General features: G+C 35.8%; 1 protein-coding gene across 1 annotated transcript in view; it reads left to right on the top strand.

Annotated features, from left to right (window-relative positions):
• LOC132113932 (short transient receptor potential channel 3-like) overlaps positions 1-13779 on the top strand; it is a 64557-nt gene that overhangs the window by 25311 nt on the left and 25467 nt on the right. Inside the window, exons 5-8 of the mRNA XM_059521991.1 lie at positions 1346-1510; positions 9268-9484; positions 12918-13151; positions 13325-13589. Of these exons, the coding sequence (XP_059377974.1) occupies positions 1346-1510; positions 9268-9484; positions 12918-13151; positions 13325-13589 (881 nt within the window). The remainder of the gene's footprint in view (positions 1-1345; positions 1511-9267; positions 9485-12917; positions 13152-13324; positions 13590-13779) is intronic.

The raw sequence follows: 13779 nt of genomic DNA, 5'->3' as shown, positions 1-13779 counted from the left end.
AGGGTAGTGATGAAGGATGGAGGAACCAGGGACGGGAGGGAGGGAAACACACACAAGGGAAGGGAGGGAAACACACACAAAACAGTCCAAGGGCATGACAACAACGTTTTCAGACACAAATGGGAAACTTTTTATGTGCTTTGCCTATTCATTTACACAACAACTCTCTGAAGACCTAGAGGGCCCTGATGGTTCCCCACTTCTAAATATGGATTAAATGAAACCACAAGTACTAAATCTGATTGTCCCTGTTCTAAGATATGTCGTTCTCTCCCTCTCTCTCTCTCTCTCTCTCTCTCTCTCTCTCTCTCTCTCTCAAATTGTGGTCTGTTATTCATAGTTGTTCTCTCATCCTGAGTTCAGATTCTTACATATAATTATGTGGATGTATTTTCAAGTAATTTTTTCTGAGCGTCATAATTTACGGCAGTTAGGGGTTTATAGGACAACTATGAAATTAACACCTGTTATTCTCTCAGGACTCAAATTAATTAACCTACTACCTTAATAGAGAACGGCAGGCACGCGGAAGGTGCATGGCCCACAAAAAAAACGTGTTGAATTCTCTGACACTGGCATTGAAACGAGAGGGTTTTGGTGAACTTTGGTTCTAAAACTTCTCATTAACCCTCTTACAGGTAAAACAATTTTCTTAAAAAAAAAAAATGGGTGCCATTTCAGCCATTTCATTTGACTTTTGGTATGGTTTTTGTCTTTTTATAAGGTTTTTTTTAATGCGTTTTTTTATTTTTTTTATTAGTTGAAGTACATCAAGTTAAACTAATTAGAGAAACTAGTGAGAAATGTTTTCTTTGCAACTAGCTGAAATAAAATAAGGGAAGAGTTTTTTATTTTATTTCAAATAATGAAAAGTTTATTTAGAGAAAGTAGGAAATATTATAAATGAATTTCAAGCTTTTACAGTATATATATATATATATATATATATATATATATATATATATATATATATATATATATATATATATATATATATATTATAGTTACATGTGCATTTAATGCATTACTCGTGCCTTGTAAATAATGCACATTATAATGCATTGTTTGAGCTCATGAATTATTGTAAACACAGAAAGTACATTATAATGCTTATCTATTCATTGCCACAAAAGTATACAGCCTCAAAACACAAACAACCAATTTCAGTATTTTCATATTATAATGCATTTTAACTTTAGTTCTAATTTTACATGAAAATATATAATACCCTGCAATGTACATTATAAATAAATATGCATTATATATGCAGGCATCAAGTAAAGTGCTACCAAAATACTTACTACCTCAAATTAATAAAACCAGGAATCTGTCTCTGTTTCTTCAGTTTGTGGCTCATCCAAACTGTCAGCAGCAGTTGCTGACCATTTGGTATGAGAATCTGTCTGGTCTTCGGGAGCAAACCACTGCAGTCAAGTGTCTGGTGGTTTTGGTGGTGGCTCTGGGACTCCCTCTGCTAGCTGTGGGGTATTGGTTTGCCCCGTGCAGTAAGGTAAGTCACATTTAACCCTTGTGCGCTCCTCATTTGAGAGACACTCATGGTCTTCACGGTCAAAAGTGACCGGACACCTGAAATGTAACTTTTTTTTCTTCAGTTAAAATCAATCTAATTTATTTTTGTTCAATAATATCTTTTTTTCTTTTTTTCTTTTGTATTTTGAGAGAATTTCATGTCACTAATAAATATTTATGCAATAATTATGATACAAAAAATTCAACTGAAAATAGTATTTTTTTCTAATTTTTTACAATTTTTTTTAATTAATGCAGTAGTTCAGATTAAAATAGAGACTAGGCCTTTAAAATCAAAATTTTTAGAAAGAATAGCACCTCCTGGTGAGAGCAAAAAAACCTGTAATGTCAAGGTGTAACCACTAGATTCCTGTATAGGACTCCATAGAGAGGCTTGTGACTTCCCTAGTTGTTTTTATACATAATTGTTTACTTTTATTAGGTTGTGGGATTAAATGTATATTAAGGCATTCTCAAAGACTACTTTTTGTAAAGATTTATTTTTTTGTTTTTTTAAATGTTGATTTGAAGTGTAGTTTTTTTTTTTTTTTTTTGCATTATTATTACTACATTCAAACCTGAACACAGAAAGAACTTTGTTACACAAAACATTAAAATTATATAAAAATCTAACAAAAATTAAAAGAAATGTTTTGTCAGAGCTTAATCTTTCTGGGTCTGATCTGATTTTAACCTCTTTTTTCAGTCTTATGACTTAATTTGGCTATATGGTTATATATGGAGTCGATCAGTCTGTGGCACTGCTCAGGTGTTATAAGAGCCCAGGTTGCTCTGATAGTGGCCTTCAGCTCTTCTGCATTGTTGGGTCAGACATATCACCTCTTCCCAATACCCCACAGATTTTCTATGGGATTAAGGGCGAGTTTGCTGGCCAATTAAGAACAGGGAGACCACGGTAGAGCTGTAATCGGGCCTTAAAAGTTAGGCCCGACAGGACCCGAGCCCGACAGGTTTCGGCTCGAACCCGACAAGTACATTTTGATTGACAGCTTTTTAAAAGCCCGAACCATTTTACAGCCCGACATTATTCAAATGTGCGCACACACAAGCTCTTTTTCCTTGTGTCAAGAATGAGTAATTTATACATGTTTTAACATAATTTATTCATAACTAAGGTAGTATGGAAGCATATGGGTAGCAATATTCAATTTGGAATTTTCAATTTGGCAAAATGACAATGCAATATGTAAAATGGCAATGCATTTCTGTATTTACATTTACATTTTCCAATACATTTGTGCAACATATGGTGCAAAATGAAAATGAAAATTAAATTACATAATTTTAATTTGCCATTTCACACACTAGTTTTAATATGTAAAATGAATACTAATTTTAACGCTTTATAAGTTGCAAAATTAAAATTCAAATGCTATTTTTCTTAATTGCAATAACACTCACAGTCAAGACACTTACGATTGCATTTTCATTCAATGTCCCGCAATGAATGTAGCAAAATTCAATGTGCACATTGAAAATGCATTCCGAGTTGATCACGTCTCCGCCCCCTTCCGCCATGTCAATCACTACGGGAACAAGGCGGGGCTTGGAGAAGGTCAAGAGACTCAATACTTAAGAAGAGGATTCAAGTGAGAGAACATGGACAAGACAGTTGGTCCGTGTACGTTTTGATCATTTCGGTTTATGGCTTCAATATTTCATCCGCACTTGTGGGCGGAGCTGAAACGCTGCTTTCATCTGATTGGTCGAATCGCTCAACCTTCAGCTCGTTCTTTTCATTCTTTTAGAAAGAATAAGAGTCAGTGCGAGTCAAGCACTGTAATGTCTGAAACCACCGCTCACTGTTAATTAGCATAATATTTCAATCACATAATTCGTGCTGCTGTGACTTGCAAGAGACCCCCTTAAATTATTTCTAAGTTATAGTATTGTATAAATATTGTCCTACTGATAAAAACAAATAGTTCTGTCTCCTTGGATAACAGTGAAGTGGAAATAAATATAGTTACATTTATGAAATAAGATTAAATAGGATTTTTTGGCAAGGTAAGTCTGGCCAGTTATACAGCAATGCGAGTCAGACGAGTCTGAAGATCTGAGCTGAATTTGGTGAAACATTAAAGTTCTAGTCTGTGTCAATTACTCACATAATAAATAATAATAATAATGTTACCAGCAGTGTTGTGAGCAACGGCATTTAAGTATAACGCCGTTACTAACTGAGTTTAAGTTTCAGTAACGGAGTAATCTAATTAATTACTTTTCCCATCTTTGCAACGCCGTTATCTTTACTGAGAATATAAAGTGTCGCGTTACTACAATTTGGTTGTAAAATAAAGCGCGAGGTGTCATGCTTTTGGCTACACATCAGCTGCCTTGAGAGAGCAGGAGTGGGGATGATGACGCCATTGCAAATCCGCTAGTGATGGGAAGTTCGGTTCTTTTCCGCAAACCGGTTCTTTCGGACGGTTCGATTCAATAAACCGGTTCAAAAAAACGATGAAACCGGTTCTTGACTCGAGAACGAGAATCAGCTCATCGGTTCTCAAATCTGACGCGTCCGACAGAAACAGTTCTCGGTTCAGTGTACTGATGATCTGAAAACCGAAGCAACCGATTCTTAGCAGTGGGCGTGTTTGTTCATCATCTGGCTCTGCTCGGTGTTCATCTTCAGTTCTCTCTTCACAGCAGTTCAGTCAGTGTACTGTTTGAGTAAATTAATTATTTATAAAAAAAAAAAAGTTAATAGTTTAAGTCATTTATGGATTAATGCTTATTGGAGACGCGAACAGTTTTAAACGATTTAGTTCGATTTGGTGAAATGGTTCAACCGATTCACTGAGAAGAACCGGTTAAATCGAATAATTCGTTCACGAATTGGACATCATTACTGCAAGCTCTGACAACCACTAAACACAAGACAGCGTCAGCGATAATAGCGTTCTCGAACTGGAAGTACTGGCACTACTTCTCTTTTATTGAAATTAAAGGCAAGAATGTTTCTGTAACATGCACGCTATGCCCAGGAAAAAAGACTTTATCCACCTCTGCCTCAAGCAACTCAAATCTTATGAACCACCTCACATCAACACATGCTAACATGTTACTGTACTGAATATTTAAGAGTTAGATAGTGTTCTGTTTATTATGCAGTAATGTTAGGCCTAATATACAGTTACAGAGATTTGCACTAATGGCCAGGTTTCCCTTTGTTTCTTTTTACCCAAGTTAAAATTTGTTTGTCTTCATTTTGCACTTGAATTTTATTTTCAATATTTATTTTTTATATGTTTTTATTTCTATGCATATCATATGGCAGACTGCAATCTATTGAATTCAAATAAATACAGCATTTTCTAAAATACATAGTGTTTTTATTCTTCAATCAGTTAATATAAACATCTTATATATTAAAGATGTTAAAGGACGTAATAGCGTTGTAGAACATAAAAAATAATGTCACAGTTACTTTGCTGAGTAACTAATTACTTTTACAATGTGGTAACTGAGTTACTAACTCAATTACATTTTGGGAGAAGTAGTTTGTAACTGTAACTAATTACTTTTTTAAAGTAGGATGACCAAAACTGGTTAACAGTATTTTTCGGACTATAAGTCACACCTAAGTATAAGTTGCATCAGTCCAAAAATATGTCATGACGAGGAAAAAAAACATATATAAGTCGCACTGGACTAAGTCGCATTTATTCAGAACCAAGAGAAAACATTACCGTCTCCAGCCGCGATAGGGCGCTCTGGGGTAGTCTACAAGAGCACTGAGCAGCATAGAGCGCCCTCTCGCGGCTGTAGGCTGTAGATCTTGGTTAATTTCTCTTGGTTCAGGTCAAATTAATTTTGATAAATAAGTCGCACCTGACTGTAAGTCGCAGGACCAGCCAAACTATGAAAAGAAGTTCGACTTATAGTCCGGAAAACACGGTAAATATATGTTGTCTTTCTCAAGCCTAACAAAGAAGACTAAAAAGGGAAACATCATTCAATTTAGTATGTAATAAAACGAATATTACTAATTTATTTAAGAAATGTAACTATATTAATTTTCACAATTATTTATTAATGTCACACACACATACCTAGTGCCTTATGACTTAAAAGATGAGAGTGGTAAATGTTACAGACATGGAACTGTTCAGTCTATTATTGATTTTTATTTCCACTTCACTTTTATCCAAAGAGACAGAACTATTTGAACTGTATTTATCAGTGGGACAATATTCATACAATACTATAACCTAGAAATAATTTGCAGGTCTCAGCAGCACGAATTATGTGCCCAGCTACATCTGATTGAAATATTATGCTAATTAACAGTGAGCGGTGGTTTGAGACATTACAGTGCTTGACTCGCACTGACTCTTATTCTGCCTGAAAGAATGAAAAGACCGAGCTGAAGGTGGAGCGATTCGACCAATCAGATGAAAGCAGCGTTTCAGCTCTGCCCACAAGTGCGAATGAAATATTAAAGCCATAAACCGAAATGATCAAAACGTACACGGACCAACTGTCTTGTCCATGTTCTCTCACTTGAATCCTCTTCTTGAGTATTGAGTCTCTTGACCGTCTGCAAGCTCCGCCTTGTTCCCATAGTGATTGACATGGCGGAAGGGGGCGGAGACGTGATCGGCTCGGAATGCATTTTCAATGTGCACATTGAATTTTGCTACATTCATTGCGGGACATTGAATGAAAATGCAATCTTAAGTGTCTTACTGTGAGTGTTAATGCAATTAAGAAAAATAGCATTTGAATGATAATTTTGCCACAGTTTTTGCTTGAACATGTTATAACAATAACGAAATTAAAATAAAGGCTCAGCCGTATTTGCTTACTAGCAGCTGACATTTAATAAAAGAATAATGCCAACATTAGCGTATATACTCTGTCCACATTATGCATTTAAGACTCAATGAATATTTATTTATCATTTGAAAAACCTTTACTCACAGAGATTAGGCTAAGCCTATGTTTTTGTGGAGGAAAATAATTGAATCCACTGTAGATGGCTTCATTGCGTTCCTGCTCTCACTGATGGTGCGTCATTATTCACTCATTATTCTTATTATAAACATGGTCAAAACTTTTCCACACTTTACTTTAGTTGCTGGTTGAACCAAAACGTAACCTACTCAGCATACATTTTCGCATCTTTCTCGTGCTAATCAAAACACATTACATTTTTTTGCGTTTATCTCGCAAACCGGAGCCCGAGCCCGACCCGACTCCTTGCAAGATGATATAAATTAAACCCGAACCCGACCGAACCCGTGGGGTCGGGCAAAGATATTCAGCTCTATACCACGGTCCTTAAACCAGGTACTGGTAGCTTTGGCACTGTGTGCAGGAGCCAAGTCCTGTTGGAAAATGAAATCTGCATCTCCATAAAGTTGGTCAGCAGCAGGAAGCATGAAGTGCTCTAAAACTGCCTGGAATACGGCTGTGTTGACCTTGGACCTCAGAAAACACAGTGGACCAACACTAATAGATGACATGGCACCCCAAACCATCACTGACTGTGGAAACTTTACACTGGACCTCAAGCAACATGGATTGTGTGCCTCTCCTCTCTTCTTCCAGACTCTGGGACCCTGATATCCAAAGGAAATGCAAAATGTACTTTCATTAGAGCACATAACTTTGGACCATTCAGCAGCAGCCCAGTCCATTTTGAAGCGAGATGCTTCTGACGCTGTCTGTTGTTTAAGAGTGACTTGACACAAGGAATCCGACAGCTGAAACCCATGTCTTGCATACGTCTGTGTGTAGCGATTCTAGAAGCACTGACTCCAGCTGCAGTCCACTCTTTGTGAATCTCCCTCACATTTTTGAACGGGTTTTGTTTCACAATCCTTTCCAGGGTGCGGTTATCCCTATTGCTTGTACACTTTTTGTCTACCACATCTTTTCCTCCCCTTCGCCTCTCTATTAATGTGCTTGGACACAGAGCTCTGTGAACAGCCAACCTCTTTTGCAATGATCTTTTGTGTCTTGCCGTCCTTGTGCAAGGTGTCAATGGCCGACTTTTGGACAACTGTCAATTCAGCAGTCTTCCCCATGATTGTGTAGCCTACAGAACTAGACTGAGAGACCATTTAAAGGCTTTGCAGGTGTTTTGAGTTAATTAGCTGATTAGAGTGTGGCACCAGGTGTCTTCAATATCGAACCTTTTCACAATATTCAGATTTTCTGAGATACTGAATTTGGGATTTTCCTTAGTTGTCAGTTATAATCATCAAAGAAATAAACATTTGAAATATATCAGTTTGTGTGTAATGAATAAATACAATATACAAATTTAACTTTTTGAATGGAATTAGTGAAATAAATCAACTTTTTGATGATATTCTATATATATGCCTACATGTCATAATGTATAGTCATCGCATGTATCAGAATTAGGCTATCTATTTGCTCGCACACAAGCAGCTCCGTTTCATCTCGGAAACGCGTTCTGTCTTTGGCTTTGCCAAATTCCGCCATGTAAATAGCAAATCCAGCATGGCACGAGTGCAACTGGCTCTTAAAGGTGACACAAAAGTCACCAAGTTTCATACCATTCTGGTGAAGCTACGGTTTTTAAAAATTCAAAATGTAAAATTCTAAAACCACACAATCATTAAAAATTATAAAAACATGTCTGGGTACAGTACCAGTTTAGACATACCTATTTTTATTAATATACTTTAAGTAATATTTTTCTTTGAATATGTGATCTTTGTGAAGTCACATTTGTTGCTATAGTTACCTAAAAATACAATTTAAATTAAGACTATTTAAAAAAAAAATAATAAAAATTAATATATAATATAATATATAATTAATACAAAAAAGTTAGTAAACTGAAGTTAGTAATTTTAAGTTAGTTATTTAGTACATCAGGTTAAACTAAATGAAAAATTAGAACTATTTCCTTGACAAAAGGTTTTTATTTTTATGGTTTTAGCTTCAGTAAGCTATAATTACCCTGGTAATATGGTGACACAATTGCAATTTATAAATTACAAAAAAAAAAACTTATTTTGTTGGAATACACAGCTACTTTTGGATTGGTGCTATCACAGTCTTTATTTTTCTGTCTAGTAAATTTTTCACAAAACCATTAAAAACTTTTTGTGTTACTTGAAATAAAAAAAACATTAACTAAAAATAAATCTATATATATATTATATATTATATAAATTATATGTATAATATGTATATTGTGTTTGCCAAGGCAACAATTTTTATATTAATTTAGTTTAACTAGATGTGCAAACATAGCTCAAAATAAAACTGAAATAAGGATTAATTAAAAACTATAGAGACATGCATTATATTGAAAAAACATAACAACAAAAATTACTAAAACTTTAAAATTAAAATAGAAAATATAAATATGAAAACTGATTTAAAATATTTATAAAAACTATAATAGTATCTCTAATAATAAAATAACTGCTATCATCTACCATGTTTAAGATTCATGCAAAACTACGCTGTAAATTTTTTTTTTAAAGTTTAAAAGAAAACAAACAAATATTATTAGAGTCTTTCTATTTCAAATTTCACATTTAATTAATTGTGTTACTTGCCAATTCCTTGTCATTATTTGTGCAATTAACTAGCAATTGCTTAGTGAAAATTGTTTCAAAGTAAATGTTTCAATTTATTTTCCAGTATAATGAGTTTGTGCTTGTTATTGAACATATTTGTTGACCTTTTCCATTTGTGTTTTTATTTTTCCTTCTTTTTTTTCAGCTTGGTAAAATATTGCGCAGTCCTTTTATGAAGTTTGTAGCTCATGCGGCCTCTTTTATCATCTTCCTGTGTCTGCTGGTGTTCAACGCGTCCGATCGGTTTGAAGGCATCACCACCCTTCCCAACGTCACAGTCACTGACTACCCACTCCAGATCTTCAGAGTCAAGACCACACAATTCTCCTGGACAGAAATACTAATCATGATCTGGGTAGCAGGTAATGCACCAACATTTGCAATCAGTATTATTTAATTTATATGATCTCAGTACTATATGATCCCTTTGTACAACTAGCATTTAGACCAAAAGAGATTTGCTATAGATATTTGATGAGAATTTCATTTCATTACTGTCAAGGAGAAGCAATTGAGAGACTGAAGAGATCTCATTTGTGGTTGTTCTTTCATGTATAAAATTGCCAGTGTTTAGTAGCATGGGACATTTATTCAAGAGACTAAAAGGTTTGTTCCCTGCACTGTCAGAAATAGAGTTCCTCACTTCAGGACCAAAAGCAGGATGATCAATGAACCTGTCAATGATTCGACCTGATGAGACCGATAAAGAGTTTGAGTGGATTAGAGCCAGTGTTCTCTGCACTGAATGGAAATGTGGTTTCTTAAACACTCATTTCCATTTTTTTTTTTTGTTTTAGTGCTGGGTAGTAACTTTCTGAAAGTAGTGATGTTTATAACAGTTTTCAGTAGCATTACAGTAGTTTTTCCATTGACAAAATACTATTACCCGCAAGTAGAGTGCTAAAACATTACTGTATATATCACAATTTCTTTTTTTGTATGTGTCACAGTGAAATGTACAAAAAAGGAGTTTACTAAAATTGTACATTTTTATTAAGTAACTGTTTTCTGTATAAATATATTTTCAAATGTAATTTACTTCTGTGACCAAAGCTGAATTTTCAGCTTCATTACTCTCACATGATGCTTCAGAAATCATTCTGATATGCTCTTTTGCTGCTCAAGAAATGATCTTATCAATGTTGAAAGCACATGTGACGTTTTATTTATTTAGTTAGTTATTTTTGGAAACAGTGATACCTGAACTAGACTGAAGCTTATCTCTGAGGACGTTTCAAGGAACTCAAAAAATAAATAAATAAATAAAAAGCCCACAAAACAAGCAAACAATCACCATTCAGCATTTTATTCTTGAATCATTTAAAATGAGGCATGTTCATTCATCACTGTCGCATTGAGAAAGGCTCTAATGAAAGGCTTTTTGCAGGCAATGCATCACTGAGAGGGTGAACCGCAGATTATATTGGGTTTAGAACATTTTCCCATTCTGTTTGTGGTTCAGAGGGTTCACACACGCTGAGTGCACCACATTACATTTGATGTATGAAAATGTTTCACTGTTTCAAATGGGGCAAGATGCTGGGGAAACGCATTAGATGACGCTGATACATGTTGCATGCCATGTGATGTTTGCATCTGTTATTTTTCATTTTAAGAGGTGATTAATAGTTTTTATTTTGTTTTGCTTTTTTGTATTATTTTTTTCTTCTAGGTTTGAAATTGAGTTGAACATTGAGTCAGCGTCACCAAATATGATGTGCTATTGCTGCAATGTCTTTTAATAATTCATGACACCATGTGACTTTGCTTTAGAGTTTGCTTACATGGTGCAAAAATCCAGAAGTGTTGCTTGGCTTCCACCTGGATAGTGACAGATAGACGGGTTTTCAGTCAGTGACAACACCTTTGAAATATTAGAGTGCAAAAGGCATCCTAAATGTGCTTGTGTTCAAAACCATCAAATATGTGTGAAGTCCATTAGAAGTGTGACTTAAAAAAAAAAAAAATCAAGTACACACTGTAAGCTTTGAGTCATGTAATGTACGCTAAGCTTAAAATTATTATTATTATTTTTTTTCTGCTAAGCTTATGGATAATTACTTTTTTAGTTTAAGAAACATTTTAAAACCTTTATTTTAAGTCTAGTCATTTAAACATTGTTTATTGTTAATCAATGAGGTGATGTGTAACATAATAAAGGGCATGTGCCTTCAGAATGTTTGCTCATACTGTGTTTTCAGAATGTGAATTCTTAGGGCCCTATAATACACCCGGCGCAATGCGACGCAAGGTGCAGCGCAAGTGTGTTTGCTAGTTTCAGTCCGACGCTGTTCGCATTTTCCAGTCCAGCGCCACGTCGTTTAATTAGCAAATGCATTTGCGCTCATTTTTGCGCCCATGGGTGTGCTGGTCTAAAAAAGAGGCGTGTTCAGGCACATTTCTATTTTAAGGAGCTGAAAATAGACTGCGCCATAGACCTACTCAAACCTGGTCTAAAGTCTGGCGCAATGTTTTTTTTTTTTTTGTTATTTAAAGAGCGTACACGCTGCTTATTAAACACAGGGATGCACAGCAGCACACAAACATGCCAAATATAAAAAATTAAAGAATTTCAATACATAAGATTTTTTTGTAGTCTAATTATATATCAGAATTAGGCTATCTATTTGCTCGCACACGAGCAGCTCCGTTTCATCTCGGAGACGTGTTCTGTCTTTGCCTTTGCCAAATTCCGCTGTGTAAATAGCACATCCGTCATGGCATTAGCGCAACTGGCTATTAAAGCGAATTGAAAATGAGACTCTGATTGGTTTATTGCACGTTACGCCCAAAAAACATTACTCATTAAGAGAATAGGGACAACCCGTTTAGACCATGCGCCCGGGCGCACCAACTGTTTTTCCGCGGTTAAAATAGCAAAAGTGGATTTGGACACGCACTGAGTGCACCTGCGACATGCGCTTTACACTTTGCATTTAGATCGTTAAAATAGGGTCCAATCATAGTGTGTTTTTAGAATGTTTGTTCATAGTGCATTCAAAATCTGTTCGGAATGTTCATTCCAAGTGTGCAATCAGAATAAGAGTTCAGAAAATGTGTTTATAGAATGTTTTTAAACTATGTGTTTAGAATGTGTGTCCAGACACATTACAGTGATTACAGTGCTTATATAAGTGTAACATTGGGGAACTGTGTGTGGGAAGGTTCATTATATTGTGGTGATGGTTGAGGGCTCAGTATGACTCTCTGAACCTGAACCCCTGACCTTCTCCCTTCAACACAACCTCCTGCTGCTGTTCTCACTGATTCGTATGGTTTCTGCTGAAATAAAACATTTAGTCTTGGAGATTAAAATTTCCTTTAAATCCCACCATGCTTTCAGTGTGAGTGAATTGAGTGAAGTATTTTCATTACTTGGATTTCCTTTGGTATCTTTCTAACTTAAAATTAAAAATATAATTCAAATATACTTCATCATTTTAACAGCATTCGCTGAGGCTCCATCATAATTTTCCTATCAGACTGTGTTCTCCTCAGGCTCTTTGATTTGTCTAATTCTCTATCTCATTATCTCTTCCTCATCCCTTTTGTCCTTATATATCTCATATGAAAACACATGAGTTCACTCCAGAATTTGTAACATTTTATAGGTTTTTAGTAAATAAATTATACATTTACAATTTGAAATCGCGAAATTCCTTTAATCAATATGCCAATTTAGAATTATATATTAAAAATAAGAAATAAGCTTATTTCTGTTTTCAACCAGATAACATACAATACTGGTATAAGCTCCTGCTGTGTTGACCATCAGAACGCCTCTGTTTTCTGCAGGAATGATGTGGTCGGAGTGTAAGGAGCTCTGGACGGAGGGTCCGAGGGAATATGTCATGCAGCTCTGGAATGTGCTGGATTTCGGGATGCTCTCCATCTTCATTGCAGCATTCACCGCACGTTTTTTCGCCTTCCTGCAGGCCATGAAAGCCCAGAAGTATGTGGATGAGAAGATCGACGCTCCAGACCTCTCAATGGTCATGCTGCCACCGGACATCAAATATTTCACATACGGTGAGAGAGAATCTGAGCACTGCTAAGATTCAAAATGATAAAGGTATATCAGTGATAGTGAAATAACACTGGACACCTGTGGATAAACTATAGTTTAGCTAATATTAAGTCATTCAGAGGCAGCTAACTACCTGATACTTCCTTTCTACACGTGTAATTTCCTGTTCTTTTAGCGAGAGACAAGTGGGTTCCATCGGATCCTCAGCTGATCTCTGAGGGTCTGTACGCTATCGCTGTGGTCCTGAGCTTCTCTCGCATCGCCTACATCCTGCCGGCCAACGAGAGCTTCGGGCCATTGCAAATCTCACTGGGACGAACGGTGAAGGACATCTTCAAGTTCATGGTCCTCTTCATCATGGTCTTCCTCGCATTCATGATTGGCATGTTCATCCTCTACTCCTACTACCTGGGGGCAAAGGTTAACCCCGCCTTCACCACGTGAGTGACATGCACGTACTGCAACGTATTTTGAGGAAAATATTAAAATATGTATAATTAGAGATGTGCATAACTACATATTTTCAAATACACAAGTTGAGTTAACCAGGTTTACCGTATTTTTCGGACTATAAGTCGCACCTGAGTATAAGTAGCATCGGTCCAAAAATACGTCATGATGAGGAAAAAC

Source organism: Carassius carassius, chromosome 33, assembly GCF_963082965.1.
Source record: "Carassius carassius chromosome 33, fCarCar2.1, whole genome shotgun sequence".
In the NCBI taxonomy this organism is placed as follows: domain Eukaryota; kingdom Metazoa; phylum Chordata; class Actinopteri; order Cypriniformes; family Cyprinidae; genus Carassius; species Carassius carassius.
This window is presented reverse-complemented; position numbering and strand designations above follow the sequence as displayed.